This window comes from Lontra canadensis, unplaced genomic scaffold (genome assembly GCF_010015895.1).
Source record: "Lontra canadensis isolate GAN:19392208 unplaced genomic scaffold, GSC_riverotter_1.0 scaffold1, whole genome shotgun sequence".
Classification (NCBI taxonomy): Eukaryota; Metazoa; Chordata; class Mammalia; order Carnivora; family Mustelidae; genus Lontra; species Lontra canadensis.
Genome location: NW_022630995.1, coordinates 106,087,260 through 106,109,075, shown reverse-complemented (window position 1 = coordinate 106,109,075; position 21,816 = coordinate 106,087,260). Strand labels below are relative to the sequence as shown.

At 38.0% G+C, this 21,816-nt stretch overlaps 1 protein-coding gene across 2 annotated transcripts in view; it reads left to right on the top strand.

Moving 5' to 3' along the window:
- MTTP (microsomal triglyceride transfer protein) overlaps positions 1 to 21,816 on the top strand; it is a 55,899-nt gene that overhangs the window by 31,970 nt on the left and 2,113 nt on the right. For both annotated transcript variants that reach the window (XM_032861064.1, XM_032861055.1), the window contains exons 9-16: positions 3,071 to 3,239; positions 4,066 to 4,173; positions 9,539 to 9,751; positions 11,272 to 11,483; positions 13,766 to 13,863; positions 13,988 to 14,109; positions 15,469 to 15,696; positions 19,638 to 19,762. In XM_032861064.1, the coding sequence (XP_032716955.1) occupies positions 3,071 to 3,239; positions 4,066 to 4,173; positions 9,539 to 9,751; positions 11,272 to 11,483; positions 13,766 to 13,863; positions 13,988 to 14,109; positions 15,469 to 15,696; positions 19,638 to 19,762 (1,275 nt within the window). The remainder of the gene's footprint in view (positions 1 to 3,070; positions 3,240 to 4,065; positions 4,174 to 9,538; positions 9,752 to 11,271; positions 11,484 to 13,765; positions 13,864 to 13,987; positions 14,110 to 15,468; positions 15,697 to 19,637; positions 19,763 to 21,816) is intronic.

Below are 21,816 nucleotides of genomic sequence, written 5' to 3'. Positions count from 1 at the left end.
AACTCAGTTCTCCAAGAAGAGAATTGAGATTTTTTTCAAGAAGTTGTTCATTCTTGATTCTATTTGTTATTTACTTGCCTCAAGGACATTTTTAAAATTGATAGGAATTCCATATGACTAACTGGAGTTGGTTGCTCTCTTCAAAAAATAAATATTTAAACCAGAAGTTGAAAAATACACAAAATCAGAGATTCTCAGACTCCTGTTTTAATCATAGAACTTTAAAATATATTTGTGGGGTGATTTATCTTTATAGGAAAGGCAAAGATACTGACAAGAAAAGTTTAAAAAATTGTTATTAGTTTAGAATGGAGATTGAATTAAACTTTAACCTTATTTGTACCCTAAAAACCTTAAGATAGCAATTATTTGGATAATTTCATGATGTAGCTTCTAAATCAGATTACAGGTTTCTTCTGCTACCCAAAAGTGAAGACTTCCTATTAAACCTTTGTAACCCAAAATGGTGTTAAGCAAAGAATTACCATTAATTTAGATGGAAATTTTTTGAGCATTTTCAGACTGAAAAAAACAATCTCTCTTAGGTTTTTCTGATACCTTAGAACACATCTTGCAAATGGATACACAGAATAAAAGGAGATATAGCCCAGATGCTCATAGGCACAGTTCTAAGCTATGGTGGCCTGATGCTGAGATACTCAGTGTAGGTCCCAGGGAAGGGGATTGGTTCGTGACCATACTTGCTGTTCAGGGGGCACACTGCCTCTATAATGGGCTTGCTACAAAACATGTTGAAGGCTATTTTATTTTTAACCTTTTTTTTTTTTAAATCAAAAATCCTCTTCAGATTTATTTTGGTTACCAAAAACAGGTACTAACGTAGGTCTTTTGCAAAAGCAAAGTAGCCTAACACAAACTTTGGAAAAGCAGGGGATACTCGTATTTATGTAATATTGTACTATATAATATGAACCCACAGGTAACGTAGTGTAATAGAAAGGATACTAGGATGAACTAAAATCAAAAGACCTAGTTTAGTTTAGTTTTTTTTTTTTTTTTAATGTTTATTTATTTGAAAGAGAGAGAGAGAGTGGGCAGGGGGAGGAGCAGAAGGAGAGAGTCTCAATCAGACTCCGCACTGGGCAGGGAGCCCCACAGGGGTGCATTCCCAGGACCCTGAGATCATGACCTGAGCAGAAATCAAGAGTCAATACTTAACTGACTGAGCCACCCAGTCAAGTTTTTAATTTTGGGAGACCTGGTTTTTAATTTTGACCTCCAACAGCATACAATCTTTGAGCAAATTGTTTACTTTTAGCCTCTCCAATCCTCACTGCTAATGTCTGTATAATATGGAGAATGATTCCTTCTATTTATTATAGCATAATGGAAGACAGGGTGGTGGAATATAACATTTCTCAAAGTGTCCATTGTGTGTACCTTGTTAATTTGCAGAATATTACCAAGTATGCCAAGAGGAAATAATTCTGTGAGCAACTGAGTTGGACAAATGCTGGGTGAAACCAAATTAAATTATTCTCTTGGGTGCAGAAATTTTCAACATCTTCAATTGTAAATTATTACATATAAGTTTACTTAAACATTTTCTAAACTTAAATAATCTTGAAGATCCCTTTCCTTACTGAATTTCATAGGAATAGAATCACATGGAAAAAAAAAAAAAAAACACTTTAGGAAACACTAATGTATTTAACAGATCATGGATTCCAGAGTCAGAAAAACCTGAGTTCCAACCCCAACTATACACTTAACAGCTAGGGGCTATTAACATCTCTGAGTCTGTTTACTCATATGTAAGGGGAAATATTAGCACTAAACTGACAGAGATGTCTCATGGGTTAAATGGAATAATTGTATTATTAACAGCATATATTTATCAAGTGTTTTAAGTGCTCTACATAGATTATGTAATCTAATCCTCCCAACAGTTCTAAGGTGACCACTATTTTTAGCCCTGTTTTACAGACAAAGAAATGAAAGCAAAAGAGAAGTTGCACACCTAAAATTTCTGGTGCAGTACTTGTGTAATAGGCACCTAATAAGTATTCTCTCTCAGTCTCTCCTTCATTCACTACTAGGTTTTTGATAGGAACAAAATGATAAAGTGCAAGTGTTTCTTTCTTTTTTTTTTTTTTTAAAGTATAAAGCACTAAACACATGTATGGTGTGTTTATACAATGTGGAACAAACTTACATTCGTAATATATTCATCAGTATGACAAATAGTTTCAGAAATTTTAGCGTCCAGACTCAACCAGATTCCTGACAACCGGTGTATGTAATTAGAACTTGCCTATAGGAGTTCTACTCTGTCCACACATAGCCATTATGGCTGAACATTGAACATGAACATGGTAACTATACCATGGTATTTTTTATTTTTAGAAAAAATGAACAACATCTTTCCCTCAGATATAAATTAAAATTAAAAGGATTTCCCATCTTTTCTTTAAATAATACTGCCTGAGTTAAACTAGGCATTTGAGAAATGTGTACATTTGCAAAGCTAATTAGACAAAAGAGAATCAATGTTTGAGATCAATAACTCTGATGTATTACTCATAGAGAAAAGGATTTGAACCTAATTTATAATTTTGTATGTATAATTTTGACATATAAATTTCCAAATTATGTTTGGTTTAGGCTATTACAGTAAAATTAGTTTCTATATTCTGAGTTTACATTGAATTAGAGAGTTGTTAAAGGAAAGGTTTTAAATAAAATGGGAGATATTTTTGAGGAAGTTATTCATTTTTTATTTTTTTAAAAGATTTTATTTATTTATTTGACACAGAGAGAGAGGTCACAAGTAGGCAGAACAGGAGGCAGAGAGAGAGGGGGAAGCAGGCTCTCCGCTGAGCAGAGAGCCTGATGGGGCTCAATCCCAGGACCCTGGGATCATGACTTAAGCTGAAGGCAGAGACTTAACCCACTGAGCCACCCACGGACCCCATCATTTTTTGTTTATATTAAAAAATTTCACTTCTTTAGGAAACTCAAATCAATGGAGAGTCTGTGACTGGTAGAGATTTAAATAATTCCTTAAGCACACTAAATATTGATATCCATGACTCTCCTTTTTTTGTAGGCCTCAACTGGTGGACGCTGTCACCTCTGCTCAGACTTCAGACTCATTAGATGCTATTTTGGACTTTTTGGATTTCAAAAGTGACAGTAGTGTTATCCTCCAGGAGAGGTTTCTCTATGCCTGTGGATTTGCCTCCCATCCCGATGAAGAACTCCTGAGAGCCCTCATTGTAAGTCAAGTGAACACTGGGAAAATAAAGGCTCTCAGCTACTAAAAATTTCATTAAGAATCTAGGCAATGATTGGATTATTTTCTATCCATTAATCCATTAACTGTAGTAAGCTGTTTCACATAGTGTCTTCTTTGCAATTCCTTTAAAATAACATAAACTGTATTAAAGGAAATTAAAAGATTATATTCACTTATATAATATGACATAGAACAAAATTTCAGAGGATATGATTCTTGGTTATGCTTCAGAAATTGATTTTAAAAGATCTGTTTTGACTTCAAAATCCTTCTTGGCATTTAATACACAATATGTTGAAGAGATACAATTCTTCCAATACAAAAAATTGTATGGGAAACAAAAGCTAGACTTCTCTTGGGTCCAAGATTTAAAAACAAAATGTGCACTTATCCACTTACAATCTAGTGGAATAATTCATAATCTTTTTGGAAAATGGGACCCATTTGAGGACCTGATAAAAGCCATGAAGCTCCTCTTCACCCATATGCAAAATTTTAAAGACTATTTTTTTGGTTCACTGACGCAGTGAACACAGTCCATAAACCCCTCGGGAGTTCATAGACTCATGTTAAGAAGACCTGGAGAGAAGAGATTCTATTAACTCTTCAATTCAAAGTTAGAAAGTGAGTTTGTATGTGTTGCCAAATCAAAATTTTGAATTTGCTATCAAGGAACATAAAACATTTTCCTTAGACAGTGGTTACTTTGCTTCTTGAAAAAAATGTTTCTAAAAATGTCCCATGGAAATGCTTAAATGTTTTGATAACCTATTTTACCTCTGTTTACCAATTACTCTGGCTAATAGAGTAAGTTCAAAGGTTCCTTTGGGAGCAATGACATTAGAGAAACTGTTATGATCATCGCTGGGGCCCTCGTCAGGAAGCTGTGTCAGAATGAAGGCTGCAAACTCAAAGTAAGTGCAAATCCAGTCTCATGTGTTGTGCAGTTCCATATCTTTCTATGTCGTACTCACTGGGCTGCCTATCACCGGCACTCCTAATCTCCCTTACCCTACTCCACTTTCTCTATTTCACAGCAGTTATTGTCATCTAGCATACTTTACAGTTCATTTATTCATGACATTTATTGCTTTTTTTCTGTCTCTCACTGAAATGTAAGCTCCATGCAAAAATGGATCTTTGTCTTATTAATACCACTTGCTTAAAATAATAGCTGATGCATAGATAATGTTCAACAAATACTTCCTAAAGAGTGAATAGTCCATTACTCCCTCACCAATATATGTTTATTGAGTGCCCACTACATATGTGGCTTTCAGTGGCATGGATGGTATAGTCCTTTTCTTCAGAAACATATTAGACTCTAGGGCTATCTCCTAGAGGAGTTTTCTTTTCTTTTCTTTTTTTAAAAAGATTTTATTTATTTGACAGAGAGAAAGAGAGAGAGAGAGATCACAAGTAGGCAAAGAGGCAGGTAGAGAGAGAGCAGGGAGCAGGCTCCCTGCCGAGTAGAGAGCCTGATGCGGGGCTCCATCCCAGGACCCTGAGATCATGACCTGAGCCGAAGGCAGAGGCTTAACCCACTGAGCCACCCAGGTCCCTGAGGAGAACTTTTCTTTTTAAAGGTTTATTTATTTATTTTAGAGAGGGAAGGAGAGCACGAGCAGAAATGGCAAAGGGAAAGGGGGAGAGAATCCCAAGCAGACTCCATACTGAGCATGGACCCCTATGCAGGGCTCGATCTCACAATCCTGAGATCATGACCTGAGCAGAAACAAAGAGTCAGATCCTTAACTGACTGACTGCGGTGCCCTGAGGAGAGCTTTATAATAAGTGTGGTGTGCAGTTTTGAGTTTTGATGGAGGGAATTTAGTTACTTCTAATTATCCAGAATTTTACATTTTGTTTTTAATTTCATTTACTCAAAGCTTCTCCATTGGTCTGAGTGGATTATTAATTTTAACATCTTTCTCATAGAAAACCAAAACCTTACTTTGTAAGCATAACTAGATATAGAAAATCCAAATGGATTAATATCCAAAGCAGCCTATCTTTCTATAATGCAAATAGATTAAAGATGCTGAATATATAAAAAATCTTTTTTTGGTCCACATTTATTATACAGTCAGCTTCTAGTCAGCATTTTTCTTCTCTCTCAAAAATGACACCACTATATTATTTTCCTTGCTGAGTGTTTGCTCTTAAAAATAATAGGGAGAACATTCTTGAAATAGTGCCAAAAGAGGCAACCTAAACTAGAATATAAATTAAGTATGAGAAAGATTACTAAAAAAAGAAATGGCATTGACAATGTTTGAACATCAACCTGTTGAGTTCTGGCAGAGACCAAATTTGTATTACTTCTATGACATCAAAGAACTATGACCTCTTAGATATTTTTTCAATTTCTATAATTATTTGAATAGCTGATTTACTTCAGTAATCATATATCAAATATCTTGCCTAAAGACAGAATTCATATATGAAACATCCATTCAGCAGAATTTAATAAGCATCTACTCTGTGCTTATTATTAGTCACTTAATATAAAGATACATAGAATATTCTACCATCCTCAGAGAACTCCCAGTCCTTTTATCAAATAGAAACAAAAAAATAATATTGAAATATAAACAATGTACTCTGAGAATACAGAATATATAGCAAACTCTTCTTTTTGGGGCTGCTGGGGAAGGTTTTGCCAAAATAGTAGTATTTGAGCTTTGTCTAGAAGAGCTTTTTAGGTAAAGGCATGATAGTATGGAACGAAGGACATTCTAGGAGAAATATAACAATGCATGAAAAGGCCCGAAGTCAAAATGAGTCGGGTATGCCTGAGAACAGTGAGAAATGCTGTGGAGCTGGAGCACAAAGTATTCATATTAGTGGGGCAGATAGGTGAGAGCAGAGCTACAGGAAAGAAGGGAAGAGAGAAAATAAGTTGGATCTTTATTAATGAGAGGCTAACGAGTCCAGCCATCACTCCGCAGAGAGAGGGGAGAATGGTGTGTTTTTAGACAGGTGAATGAGATGCTCAGATTTTTTTTTTTCTTATTTAGAAAGATTCAGAGTGCAGGGACCAGCTGTTGACTGGATTAGAGCCAGCGAGATCTGATTAGAAATATTTGCAACAACAAGACAAGAAGTAGTAAAGTTCACACAGTGGCAGTAAGGTGAGAGAAGGAGACAGACTCAAGAGTCATTTAGGAGGTAATTTAATAGTACTCAGTGACTGATGGGATGTGGGGAGTGTGAGAGAGGTAAGATGCTGGGTGACTAGTAAAGTTCCAGGGTAGGGTACTAGGTGTGGTACTAGTACGGTTTATAGAACATAGTTTGGGACTGGGAGGTGGGTAGAGCTATGAATTTGTTTTCATCATGTTAATTTTTAAATCTTCTGGGTCACCAAGTTGAATTGTCCAAAAGACGGATGGCCGTAGCCACCTGCAGCCCAGAAGAGGAGTTAGGGTCAGGAACAGAGTGGCTGCAACCTTGGAAGAGAGTAGAATGTAGAATAAGAAGGAAACTGAACAAAGGATTAAATGTAAAGTTTGGCTGAAAACAGGATAGCCAAGTTCTCATCACATCTTTAAAGTTATCTTGTAGGGAGCTTAAGACTATCCCCTTTCACTGTCATTCAATTTTGTTAATATCTTGGGGCAACTTTTTAAAAAATGCATCTTTGAAGATAATTAACCACCAGATGGAATTGTTGTAAATGTTCACGTTTGTGTTTCAGTGTTCTGCTGTGGAATATTCATCTACCTATAGCTTAGTTTGAAGACATATGAATAGAAAGAAAATGATGTATTCTCAGCAAAAATTTAAGGTATTTACTGGGCATACAATGCTCTGACTGCCCAAAAGGTACCTGCCATCCTATCGAGTGCTAAAGTTTTTGAGCATTTACTAGCATGAAATTTCTTGCCTACCTCATGGCAGTCGGAGTGACAGCTAGACAAGTTTACTCACTGAGTACAAAGTCCCCTATTTCTTTTTCTTATTAGTTTTTGTTATGTCTTGACCTCCTTGCATCGTAATTTCATTTTTCCTTAAATGTGTATTTGAAAAGATTCAAACCTACAGAAAAGGATAGAATAAGAAGAATAGCATAATCCCATGAACATCTGTGTTTCCTTCACATAGATTTGCCAGTTTTTAACATCTTACATATTTCCATTATCTCATTGTTTTATCTCAATTTATTTCTGTTTTGATTCAGCTATGTGAGAGTGGGTTGCAGACATCTGGCATTTGACCCCTACATGCTTTTAGTTCTTACTACGTGAATACTGTTGCATGTAGGCCCTTATGATGGACAAAGTACATATATATATACTTATTAGTTGGTGAGTTCATACTGCTATCTTTAATTCCAGTCCAATGCAACAAGCTTCTTTCTCTCCTTCCATTCCATACGCTTATCTTCCTTCTCCTACAGAGAGAACTTTGGTGTTCAAGAACATCAATATATTAAAATTCATTTGCTCAAACCTAAAACACACACAAAATAGTTTTGGAATTGCTACACCAGTATTGCTACAAAAGTCAAACTAAATAAAGTTTAAGACTTCATCACACTCTTTTGTTTTTAGGATGTAGCCCACTAAATGTGTACCATCAGAGTTCTATATTCTAAGTCTCTTGCATCAAGTCTTTGTTATTCTCTTCTGTTTAATTAATTAATTATATTTGATATATACTTTGTTTGTTTCTCTTTGAATTCAATTTTGGCAATCTTCCATCCCTGTTGACTTAATTTTATTTCTTGTATATGTGAAATATTAACATGGTTCAAAAGTCAAAACTGCGTTTTAAAAACATTCTCAAAGGGGTCCCGTTCTCTTTCCTAGCCCTTTCACCCTTTCTCGCCTGCCTCCTCCATGTACCTGTTGTCATTAGTTTTTGGTTTCTCCTTCTTGTGTTTCTTTTTGCAACAGTAAGCAGATGTACACACACATTTTCCTTTTTTTTCTTTCACAAAATACAGCATTCTATATATACTCTTTTGTAGCTTATTCTTTCCACTTAACAGTATACCCTGGAAATTATGCCATACCGGTCCTCAGAGATCTTTCTCATTCTTTTTCATAATTGCCTAGTATTCCACTATGTCTATGGACCAGTGTATTCAGAATCTCCTGCATATGGTCCTGAGATGGTTTCTACTATTTTGTGATTAAAAATCATGCTGAGATGAATGATCTTGCATGAAAATGCATGTAGGCATTTTTTCTTATTGTTGGGAGATTTTTTTCTTATTGTTGGCTAGGGTTGCTGGAACAAAATGCAGATATGTTAGCTTTTGCCAATTATCTTCCTTTGGAATTGTACCATTTTATGCTTTTACCATTAATGCAAGAGAATGCCTATTGCCCCATAGCCTCAATAGGAAAGTATGTTATCAAACCTTTGAATTTTTAATCAATCTGATAGTTGAGAAATAACATTTCTCTGATTACACATGAAATTTAGTATCTTTCCTTCTATTTGGGGACCTTTTATATCTTTCCCCACCCCTATCTCCCACTCTCTTTCTCTCTCCCCTATTTTATGTGTGTGTGTCTGTGTACCTGCTGCCTAATTTCAGAATTTGCAAACCCTATGGATGGATTAGACCCTAAGAATCTTTAAAGATGAAACTGAATCCCCTAAAACATATGTAATGGCAAAGACCAGAATCTAGGTGTCTCCATTTGTAATTTGCTTTTCCATTAAATTATTAACTTATACTCAATTCTTTTTATTACCCTGGGCCAGAAAAGTACCTTAGCTTTTCAAAAAAAGTGTATGCCACATAGAAGGCATTCAAGAAATATTTTTTGAACTATATGGTAGCATTAATCAAATTTGGATTCAAGTGGAAATGAACACTTTTTAAACATTTAGAATGAGACCTTATGGTCAAGTTCAGTACTTTCACCAAATTGTTACTTAAGAAAATGTACATGGCATCACTTAGGTGACATCTAATTGCTGCTTTAGAAATTCAATGAACAGACAATTTTATGACTAACCAATCGCAAAGGAATCTTAAAAATGACTTTATACATTCAGAATGTGTTCACAAGTAGATATATCAATTATTGTACTCATTCGTCCATAAGAATATTTTAGTGTATGCATTTTTTAAAAAAACACAACACCTTCATCAAGTATACTTGTCCATTTTCATTGTGTGTCTTGGTCAGCCAACCAGTGCAAAACTTTCTAACACTTTGGGTTGTTTTCTTGGACCCAAGAGTGAAGCCAGTCTTGTCCAAGCCTTATTTAATATATGATTATACGTATGTCTGAAGTGGTATGTGATTTTTTTAGGCAGTGGTAGAAGCCAAGAAGTTAATCCTGGGAGGACTTGAAAGAGCAGAGAAAAAAGAGGACACCATGATGTACCTCCTGTCTCTGAAGAATGCACTGCTCCCAGAAGGCATCCCACTCCTTCTGAAGTACGCAGAGGCAGGGGAAGGGCCCATCAGCCACCTTGCCACCACCACGCTCCAGAGATACGATGTCCGTTTCATAACTGATGAGGTAAATTCCCTGAGAGTATTTGCAACATTCACAGAAGGAAAAGAAGCCTGTCTAAACTTGAGTCAAATGCAAAGTTCTCTGAAGTCAGTCTCTTTTCCCCCGCAAACTAACGATCTCTCTTTCCTGTTTAGAAATAACTCATAAATTGAATTTAAGGCTATTCTGAAGCAGCCTTACATTTTGAATAGATAATGTCCTGTATCCTAAAGCATAAATATTGAAGCACATCCTCTTATTTTAAGAAACAAATTCTTTCCAGAAATACCTTTACTTCCGTAAGTTTTAAGATGCTGTTAAATGTTTCAACACTGAAATATCCTGGCTTAAGAATTCCTGTGTTGGTTCCTATAGCTGCATTTTCAGGAAGCTGTCTAAATTAAACTTGGGTTAGAACAGAAAAGTTTTTAAACCTCAAGATGGGCTGCCTGCTGAGAATGATATTTCCAGTTTGCTGCTGAGCACCTTCCTACCACTTTTGGGTCAAAGTTGGTAGGCTGCAAAGCATGACAGCCAGCATCATGGGCTTTTGAGACAGACAGACCTATACATTCTGGCTATTTTTTCCCAGTTGTTTGTGCTCAGGTGAGTTGTTTAACTCCTCTATGCTTGAGAACAAGGCCAGTATTTCAGGGAGATTGAAAAAAGCAGAGAGAGGTCAAATTGAAAGAACTATTTATAAATGCCTAGTATAAAACCTCCCCTGGTCATATCCCATATTTTTAGGCAATGCTGATAATGAACAAAATCATTTGTTGCCCTTATTTATTGCCACAGAATGCCATCATTTTGGCAGATTTTTTTTTTTTTTTTTGGTGTTAATGTTTTGTTAAGAAAAGGGTTCCCTAATGTAACTTGTGGACTTTGGGTGACAATGATGTGTCAGTATAAGTCTGTGAACTGTAAGAAATGTACGACCGTGGAGCAGGATGCTAATGGAAGGAGAGGTTGCTTGTGTACTGGGCAGGGGGAGACTGGAAGCAAGGGGTATAGAGGAACTTTCTGTACTTCCAGCTTGTTTTTGTTGTGAACCTAAATGTGACCTAAAAAATGAAGTTTATTAATTTTTTAAAAAAGGATAAGGAAAGATCCTGAGGGGACTTCATTGTAAGGAAATATCAGTTACTAGAGCCATTGCTCCCCAGTACCATCTTTAAAAATCGATATTAGATAATGGCATGATATGCTGCAATAACAAATGGACTTCAAAAATCCCAGCTTACGAAAAGGTTCTCATTCATGCCATGCCTAACGAAGGTAAGGGAAAATGTGGCCTGGAGCTTACTACAATAGTAGTAAAAAGAGAGAGAGAAGACACACAAGCTCTTAACTATCTCAGTCCAGAAGTCACCCGCGGCAATTCTGTTCATGGTCCATTGGCTAGAACTATGGTCCCAACCTAATCACAAAGAACCCTGGGAAATAAAAGAGCACATGACTATTTTTAAGAGCACTAACTCTTCCTATCACAATATCAACTTTAAAAATCTAGATATGCACTAAATTTGAACATCTTTGAACAGGTGAAGAAGACTTTGAACAGGATATACCACCAGAATCGTAAAGTTCATGAAAAGACTGTACGCACTACTGCAGCCACTATCATTTTAAACAACAATCCATCCTACATGGAAGTAAAAAACATTCTGCTCTCTATTGGGGAGCTTCCCAAAGAAATGAATAAATACATGCTCGCTGTTGTTCAAGACATCCTACGTTTTGAAATGCCTGCAAGGTATGATGGAGTGCGTCTGTCTCCCTGTTTATTTAAGCCAACTTATTTTATTTGTTCAAGCTTATTTGTACATTGGTGTAGTACACATGTGGCTAATAATAATGGTGTGGTCATTATGCTAGGTTATGTTATATAAAACCAGAATTTGCCAAATTTCCTCCGAGAACTATTTAGCAGGCCAGATAAAACAACTTTACTTTGGCACTATGATTTGAAACCTCTATGATTTTATTTAGGTCTCCTGTTCAATCTGGTAAATATATATTGCCAAACATTTGTAATGTTTTAAAACCCAACTACATTTTTGATAGGACTATTTTTAACAATAGTGCAACAAAGTGATATATGTTCTCACCAAGTGGTTTCTCATGTTAACTTTCCAAATGTTGGTGATCTAACATTGAAGCCTCATCCATCACAGATCAATGAATCTACTACTTAAGTTAAAAGCCTCAGGCATGGCTCATGTTTTGGGACTATGCAAGTTATGGGGAGGAGAATCAGCAGACTTCATCACTCTCAGTAACTTTTACTGGATTCATCTTCCTTCTCATTCTCAGATCTTTTCTTCTGAATTCACTGATGTCTCCCTTCAAAGTGGGGCTTCCCCAGAGCTCTCTGCAATTCCTCACTGAAATGAGAGGGCTGGAAAAGAAATTTCCATTTTCCCTGAGTTACTTGTACAGCAGGATCCCCAGGAAAGATAAAACTTGAGCACTTTCCGTTGAAAAGGAAAACAGATTATGGGGGAGTTTGGAAAATAGATAAAGACAAAGGAAAAAAAATTAAAGGCAGTGAAAGAAAGGGGTACAGAAGGAGTGAGTAGAAGGGAGAAAAGAGCAGGACAGATAAGGAAGAAGGAGCAGGTGAGTGAGGGAGGAAGAAGCAAAGTCTGTCTGTAGCCAGGTATTACAAGTGGAATGGATATGACTTCTGTTTCTTTGTTTGCTTTTATGAGACTCTGTGGAGGAGATCCTGGGTGGGTTTTCTGCTCTTGGCTTGTGAACCTAATGATGCAGGGGATGGTAAAAGAGGAGGCACTGGGGTAGAGAGCAGCCAGGGAAAGGTGAGGAAGCTGTCGCAACACTGCAGGGCAGATTCTGGGGACCAGAATGGTTAGAGTTGGAAAGAACATTATAGGGCCACTTCACTTGGTATCTCTCTCTGGTGTGGGATCTAGTCTCCTGGCAGGTGGTGTCCAGTCTTTGCTTGCACCAGTCCAGTGGCAGGGGGCCCACCTCCTCTGAGGGAACTTGTGTCATTATTCAAAGACTATCATCAGTACTTCTTTGTGTAACTGAAAGCTTCCTATTGGCCCTATTTGCCCCAATCCCTGGAGCAGAGCAGAGAAGAGCAGGTCAAATCATTCATCCACGTGCAGGCCCTTTGAATATTTGAAGACAGCCATCATGACCTCTTCATCCCTTCTTGTCCAGGCTAATAATATCTTATAACCTAGTGATAGTGTAGGGGGGAACCTATAGGGTCACTGTTCCCTCCCCTCAATAATTTTCTACCTCAGATTGAGATCCAGATTTCTTTAGCTGATTCTTTTGATTCTTTTGATATTTTTTGTATTATTACTATAATTTTATTATTACTGATATGATTAGTATACTAATCAGTATACTGATATGATTAGTAGTCAGGATTGGAAGAGCTCAACACTCCTTAGATAGCAGACAAGATGGAGGCATAGGGGTAAGATTTCAGACTTACTTTAGAGGAGATAATCATTTATTTATGGGTTTTACTGAGATGTCTCTTTAATTGAAAACTCCGTAAGTAGAAAAAATTCCTGGAAATGAACTGTGGCATGTCATCAGCCACTGATAATGTGAGAGAGCATAGAAAAATGTTTAAAGAAATATATTGGGAACACTGTCCCCCACCCCACCCCCAGTTTGGTACAGCTTTCCTTGAAAGTATATAGTACTTAACAATAAAACCATGATGATTCATACAACATGTGTTTTCCACTCCTGAGGTGTGTCCACCAGTTGGCTGAAGCCATTCATAGCTGGGTGTCCTCGCCTTGCTGTCATTTTGATACCAACCCAAATTTCACATATCTGAGGCATGAAGGGGAAAGCCCTAATCCTAACGCTGGCACTCGGGTGGGCACCTCCCCAGTCTTGGAGTGCGTGAGGAAAATTAGGCCCCATCTTCTTTCTACTGAGGATTTGTTTTTGTTTTTGTTTTTGTTTTTGTTTTTTTCCAAATCTGACTTGGGAAGCAGCCATTACAAAGAATGTGCAGCTTTTTCCTTTTCTGTGTTGCAGCAAAATGGTCCGTCGAGTTCTGAAGGAAATGGTTGCTCATAATTATGACCGTTTCTCCAAGAGTGGGTCCTCTTCTGCCTACACTGGCTACATAGAACGTATGTCACCCAAAAAGTGGTTCTCCCTCTCTTCCCTTCCCCAAGTTGGTATTGCTGGAACTGTTGCTAAATTACAGGGGTTTGGGTTTTTGTTGTTTGTTTGTTTTTTTGTTGTTGTGATTAGGTGCTCCCCACTCGGCGTCTACTTACAGCCTGGACATTCTTTATTCTGGTTCTGGCATCCTAAGGAGAAGTAACCTCAACATCTTTCAGTACATTGGGAAAGATAATCTTCACAGTAGCCAGGTAACTCATTTTCCATTAGTTTTGCTTCATAAAGTATGTAAAAACTTAGTCCAAAGTAAAATAATATATATACCAATGATAACACCATAGAATGCATAAGTTAACGGTGGCTTCTGCTTTAAGTTGCTCACGATTCCATCATCTGCAGGAGGTTGTATGGTTCCTAATTCCAAGTATGAACTTGAAACCTAAGTAATTTGATTTACTCTACTTGCCAAACATCTGTTTGTCATTTCAAAGCAAACCTATTCACAACATTGAAATTGTGCTAATATTTTTCAGTTATTTTTTTAAAATATTGTATCTTTATTCATAGATACAGTCCTTAATGTTCCATGTATCTAACTCTGGAATATGTTTTCCTTCTCTGGGTGTTTCTATGAAGAAATTGACTCCCTATAATAAAAATTTTGACTCTCTAAAGAGTCCATTATATTCTTCAGTACTACCAGAAGAAAAAAGAATAAAGTGTAGGCATTTGACAACTGGCTGAATTCCATCTCTTTAGTTTTATCCAAAATTTGGTTACAATCTATAAAAGCTTCCTAATCATAAAATATACTTTCTTTTTAGTTTTTATGTATATCAAATTATAACCTTCTCAATAAGCTCATTTAAGCATTAAAATGATCCAGTGCCACACAAACTTGAGTTCTCATCCATATTATATTACTATAGCCTTTGATGAGACTCTAGTTAGAATACTATGCCCTTCCGTCCTGAGGAATCACCATCTGTTTGCTGATATGTACTCGGAAATGCCAAACACCCAGTGGGTACGGGGGACAGAGAATATATATGATTCCTATGTATGGGAGAGATCTTGATGCGAGCCTCCATCATCTTTTCTTTCAGCTTAAGAGAGAAGTTGGAGAGGAAGGGTGTGAGTCATGGCTTAGAGTGCTCTGCACCCTCTCATAGCAGCAGCCTTATAGCCACTGTCCCAACATTTCTCCATCTCCTTTTAGGAGCTCTGCAAGACAGCTGACCCATTATGTATGACAGTCCTGGAGGGAGAGGGACTAGGAGTCTCAAGGATGATATCATAAAATGGAAAGCTCATGGCCTCTATAGTCAGACAGAAGGGGTATGAGTTTTACCTCTACCATTTGACTTTTTTGTCTTTTGACATCTACAAACGGGATAAAAGGTTGTAAGCATTAAATGAAGAAAACCTTGTGTTCAGGCATGGAGATTGTTGTTGTTGTTGTTATTGTTGTTGTTGTTTGCCTAGCTGCTGCAGATGCCTGAATTTCTGAGCCTTAGGAAAGTTCTAGCCACAGCTCAGAAGCCTCACCATCACTTACAGGGCAGGCAAGGAGCTGAAGTCAGGACTGTTCTCTCCCTTTTTTTCCCCAGGTGGTCATTGAAGCCCAGGGGCTGGAGGCCTTAATTGCAGCTACTCCTGACGAGGGGGAGGAGAACCTTGACTCCTACGCTGGCATGTCAGCCATCCTCTTTGATGTTCAGCTCAGACCTGTCACTTTCTTCAATGGATACAGTGATTTGATGTCCAAAATGCTGTCAGCATCTGGTGACCCTGTCAGTGTGGTGAAGGGACTCATTCTGCTGATAGATCATTCCCAGGTAATCTGTTCATTCTGCAAGTATTTATGGAATCCCTAACCTTTTGTAGGCACATTTGCAATGTACTCTGTGCTCAGAGGATACAGGACAAGGTTCAGCCTATCTAGGAGTTCACGTTCTAAGCACTCACCCTATTGGTATCTCTGCCCTTCCTCCTTTCCCCCTTTGTTATAGGGAAGCAGGGTTTTCTTTCACCTTTGTTAGTTGATGAAGACACCTCCTCACTGTTGGGGAAAAAGAGAAAATAATCAATATAACATGAGTACAGTAACGTCATATATAATTCAATAAAACTAGAAGGAAAAAAAAGAGAAAATACTGATGCTAACAGAAACAAGAAATTATGGAGAAAATAACCTAAGCCCTTTTGTTGTTGGTCAAAACTGTGTCTTATGGATATCCCTAGCTGCGAGGAAAACTGGTAAGTGTAGTTTTGCAAAGGGTGCATTGTCACTCTGAACTAGTCTGTGTTGTAGTAAATATGAATGAAGAGAAGGACAATCAGCAGTACCTGTCATATTCCTTAATCCTCAAGGTCACATATAAAGAAACAGTCCTCAGATTATATCAGAATTTTGCATTGCATGTATCTATTGCAGTATTAACTCTGAGGAGATGAATTTTTTGAGAGAGAGAGAGAGCGCGAGCATGTGTGTGCATGTGGCATGGGGGTGGGCCACAGGGAGAGGGAAGGAATCCTAAGCAGGCTCCACGCACAGCATGGAGCCCAATGTGGGGCTTGATCTCACGACCCTGAGGTCATGACCTGAGCTGAAATCAAGAGTTGGGTGCTTAACCGACAGAGCCACCTAGGCGCTCTGAAAGGGAGATGGATTCTTAATGAAAAATATCTCTGAAGAAGGCATAAGAGTGCTGAGGAAGTGATCTACATTTTAAGACACAGGAATCATGAGAGTACAGCCCCATCTGTGTGTGCCCAGCTACCCATCAACAATCTCTGATGGTCAGAATTGGACTGTAAAACTTGATGAAAACACAATAATCTAGAAGTCAGACTCAGCAGACTTCTTATGTAAAGGGTAGAAAGCAAATATTTTAGATTTTGTGGACCATATGGTCTCTATTGCAATTACTCAGCTCTGCCACCCTAGAGTGAAAACAGCCCTCAGCAATATATTAACGAATGAGTGTGGCAGTGCTCCAACAATATTGTATTTACAAAAACAGCAAGTGGGCCAGATTAGCCTGCAGGACGTAGTTTGCCAACTCCTGATCTAGATAATCTTGTAAAGTTCTTCTGTTCATTAAGAGAGGGTACCTAAGGTGCATTCTAAGCCAAAGATCATCCTGTGGCTATTAAAACATAACCCGATGTCTGTGTATTTCCTGTTGGAGTACTTGGCAGATCAGGGGTTACTATACAAATAAGCTGTTTGAGGCTCCCAGGTTCTGCCGAGCAATCCAGTAATGCCATCCCAGCTTCAGAGGCACATACCACTCTAGGTCAAATGCTGACAGTGAAGGAAATTTTGGCAGTGGATAGCCTGTCAAAGCCTCCAGGGCAGATGGAATTACTCTGTGCTTACTCTCACTCTCTCCTTTTGGCTAATTGGATTACTCTTCAGAGAAGGATGTCTGATAAAGTCAGCTTAACAGGGAGATCCTCTTTAGCCAGCAAAGAACATATTTTCCTGAATGGAAACAATGGGATAAGTTTTCAAAATACCAGTGTTTGAACTCTAAGAGACACCTCTGAGACCAGAGGTCCAAGATCAAGGGGTCACACTAGCTACAAATGTAATGCATCTTGTTCTTGTAGCTCATAGGCAATAATTTCAATAAATATGCATTCTGGGTCAAATGAGGACATAAGCCCATGATCTTTATTACAATATTTCTCAGAACATGATTTCTTGCACACCAGGAGACAAGAGAGTTATAATTGTGTGATAGCCATGTGTGGTAATAGAAAAGTATCCTCCCTAGAGACAGTCTGGGTATTCATTCTGTCTCCATGTGTGGCTACCAGGCCTGATTTCCTTTTCAATCTTCAGATGTAAGTAGACCATGGAAGATTAGTATGGGAATTAAATGACATACCAAATGTAGAGCTTTGGGGACACAGTAGGTACTCAAAACTGTTAGTTCCACTTACTTTGTACCCTTAAAAATGAGAACCGATGCACTATGTGATTAAGACCCTTTCACAAAGAAAGAGTGGTGTGTCCCTCTACAGGGATCAATGTTTAGACCTTCAATAGGAGCTCAGAAAAATTCCTCTGTGACTACATCTAAGAGTTCTGTCATGGTCCCTTTGCATGAGAGAAATGGAATCTTCCCAGAAAGTCAAGGCACTCCTTAAAACCCAGACTGCAATGGAAATGCTCTCTCTTCACAAAAGGCACATTGTCTCAAAGCTGTGAAATAGTCTTTTCCATGGTATTTGGTGTGTTTTGCCATCTACCTAATATATGGCCAGTGGGAAAGCCAAAGTCCACATCAAAGAGCTTTTTTTTTATTGAATGGACTAACAAGATGATAGTTTTCAAATAGGGAAGAAAGGAGAAGATCCAAAGAAAGAAATACTTCTTCTTTTATTCTTTTTAGAGAGGAAGAGAGAGAGAGAAAGAGAGAGTGTGTGTGCATGTATGAGTGAGCACAGGTGAGAGTAGAGGGACAGAGGGAGAGGGAGAGAGGGAATCTTAAACAGGCTATATGCTGACCATGGAGCTCAATCTCATGATCCTGAGATCATGATCTGAGCTGAAATCAAGAGTCGGAGGCTTATGGGTGCCTGAGTGACTCCATCAGTTGGGCATCTGCCTTCAGCTCAGGTCATGGTCCCAAGGTTCTGGGATTGAGCCCCACATAGGGCTCCTGCTTGGCGGGGAGTCTGCTTCTCCCTCTCGTTCTACCTGCCACTCCCCTGCATATATTCTGTCTCTCTCTCTATGTCAAATAAATAAATTTTTAAAAATATTTTAAAAAAAAGAAGAGTTGGACACTTAATTGACTAAGCTACTTAGGCACCCCAGAAAGAAATACTTCTAAGACAGGGCACACAGTAGGGCTCATTTGGGAACAATCATGGTTATAATTCAAATGCAGAACTCTGAAATCTTGGTTCTGTAGTTCATAGGCATTGGTTAAAATTTGGGCATAATTATTCTAGCTTTCTCAGGATAATTTGTGTTCCTTCAATATTAGTTATGATGCATGAGACAACCTGGCATCCTACTATAACCATATTTAGTTCTAGACTAAATGTAGCTGTAAGTATTCTTAAGATTCTCTCCTAATGTGTCCTGAGTTCTATATTAAGAAGCTCACACTTTCATCCAAGTGTCTTTTAGACTGAAAGTAGCTTCATGCCACAAGGAGACTTTTTGGTATACCTGGTTGTAAACCAATGCCTTTGATTGAGATTTCTTGCCACTTTTTTCAGAAAGCGGAGAGAATTCAGAAAGATCAATATGATCCTTTCTAGAAAGCAAAATTGTGGCATTTATAGTTAGGGAAATCATGTCTTGTTTGGTCTGAGTAGGGCAGTTACATAAGGAAGTTAGTCGTGCTGCCAGCTACCATGAGCCTAAGATCTGTGGAGGGATATCAAAATTAAAGATACTGAGCCTTTTTTTCTCCAGAGCCATTATCTTTTCCAACACTGTCCTCAGGCAATGTGATGGCAATCCAGCTGAAGAAATTTTTAGCCAACATCACCCCAGCTAATGTCCTCAGAAAATGCAAGACTTAAAGGCTAAATACTGACGAACACATTGACTAAATACTTCAGCGAATCCACAGTCTGCTTCTAGGGATCAAGATTAGGATAATGTGTTTCCAAGCCTCAAGAAAGACTCCAACCTTAGCACAACTCAAATGTTATTATCTATAGCAGGAGATTGAACATGCCTTTGGGAAGGGGTTGACTAAATTTGTGTATTGTTATTATTACTATTATTAAATATTTTTGCTTCTAGGAGCTTCAGTTGCAATCTGGACTAAAGGCCAATATGGATGTCCAGGGTGGTCTAGCTATTGACATTTCAGGTGCAATGGAGTTTAGCCTGTGGTATCGGGAGTCTAAAACCCGGGTGAAAAATCGGTAAGCATATATATAATATTCTATTCAATGAACTGCAGAGATATGCTTCTGGAACTGTTTAGCTCTCTGACTTTTCAAAACCTATGTTTTCTATTTGTAATTATTAAATCATGGAGTGGGAAGAAACCATAGGAAGTCATTCTTTCCATAGCTTCTCATGAGTAGGCCAGTTATCTGATCGATTCAGCAGCCAAGAATCATCATGCTTGGTATTTGGTGTGCTTGCTTCACGAATGAGAAGTTCATCTGCTCTTGGTTATTCCACTTTGGTAACTGACAATGTTGTCAGGAAATGTGACTTCAAAGCAAACTTTTTACTTTATCCCTCTTGTTGGGAGTTTTTAAAAAAAGATTTTATTTGTGTGTCAGAGAGAGATAGAGAAAGCAGAAGCAGGAGGAGCTGCAGGCAGAGGGCGAAGCAGACTCTCTGCTGAGAAAGGAAGCCAATGTGGGACTCAATCCCAGGACCTGGGGGTCATGACCTGAGCCAAAGGCAGCCACTTACCCAACTGAGCCACCCAGGTGTCCATCTTGTTGGGATTTTAAATCTTTACTCCTTTGCTATCTTCAGTGGAGAAAAATAAAAAGATGTTGCAGAATCGAAGTCTTATATATTAAGTCCTTAAGTTTTTTCATTAGTATTCTTTTTTTAAAATAAAATATTCTCAACTCCTTTAGTTTTTCTATGTACATGTTGAGTCAAATGGACATGTTTTATTTTGAGAATAAGACAATGTTTCTGAACCAGTGTGATAATCAGGAGAATTATTCTTCTGTTTGTTGTTGAATTGAAGAAAAGAAAATGGAAGTGCAATTGATGTTTCCCTTTTTGGATATTTAAAAATACGGTGGGGCAGAAGTGAGATAGGAGTGGTAAAATCAAAGTTTTGATTTCTATGAAACTGTACTTAAGGAATTGAGAAATCAAAAGGCAGCACATTTTAATGTGAAAGGTGACCCACAGTGTTACTAAAAGGAACCAAAGAAGAGAAATTAAACAGGCCATCAGAGGGATAAGCAGTTTAATTTAGGGCTTCCCAGTGAATCCATCTTCTTTCTCCTTTTTTGAGTTATTTTCTAGATAGAAATTCCCCCAAATTAAATGGAATTGAATTTTTGCTGAAAGAAAACAACAAGATCCACACCCAAAATTATCTGGATTTTTAAAAAGGACACAGTATCCCTAAGAGTTTACCAGAATCCATGCTAGAGCCAAACTATCTTTAATTTTTCATTTGTTCATTTAAAAAATATCTCTTAAGCCTTTGTTGAGTGTAAGATATTAGAAGATATGGTAAGGGATTCAGGGACTTACATGAAACCACCTCTGACCTACTTTTACACCAACAACAGCAAGAGGGACTTTAATTTTCACAGCCAACTTTGATAGTATCCTTCTATCAGAAAAGCCTGTGCATAGAGCTCTGATTTAATTGGGGGAGTAATTTCGCACAATTTCATTTAAAGTCTACAATTAAATTAGAGTGATCCTAGAGGTAAACCTTCTACTGGGATTGTTTATCCCTTCATTGTCATCCAAGCCATGTTCCCTTGTCAACCCAATCTGCCAGTCTAGTTCTCTAGGCGACTACTGGGGAACCCACCATAATTGTCCTTCCTGGAGCAATTCATTGTACATGCCTCACTGTAGGAATAGTTTCTGGTGACACAACATTTTTTTCAAATATCTTGACAACCATAGACTTATGTCTCTGAAGACTCTTTAGAGAAAGTAATGAAATGGAACCAAAATAGCTCCATAGAAGCCCACAGAGAGATAGTTACCAAGAAAATTGTTGAATGTCAGCTGTCTTTGTGAGTTTGGACTTTTTTTAAAGCTAGCTCAGGTAGTTCTGACTTGAAAGGATCAGGTTCCAGGCACGTTTTCCCTTTGGCCCTTGGTATCACACAGTAGTGCCTGCTAGACCCTTCATTCTGACATCTGGAATTGAAGGCCATGGGTGGGTACAGGGGAAGGGCAGACCTTCACGGCCTCATCCAGCGGACTAACCAGGCCCTGATTCCTAGCAGAACTCTGAGCACATTTAGGTCTT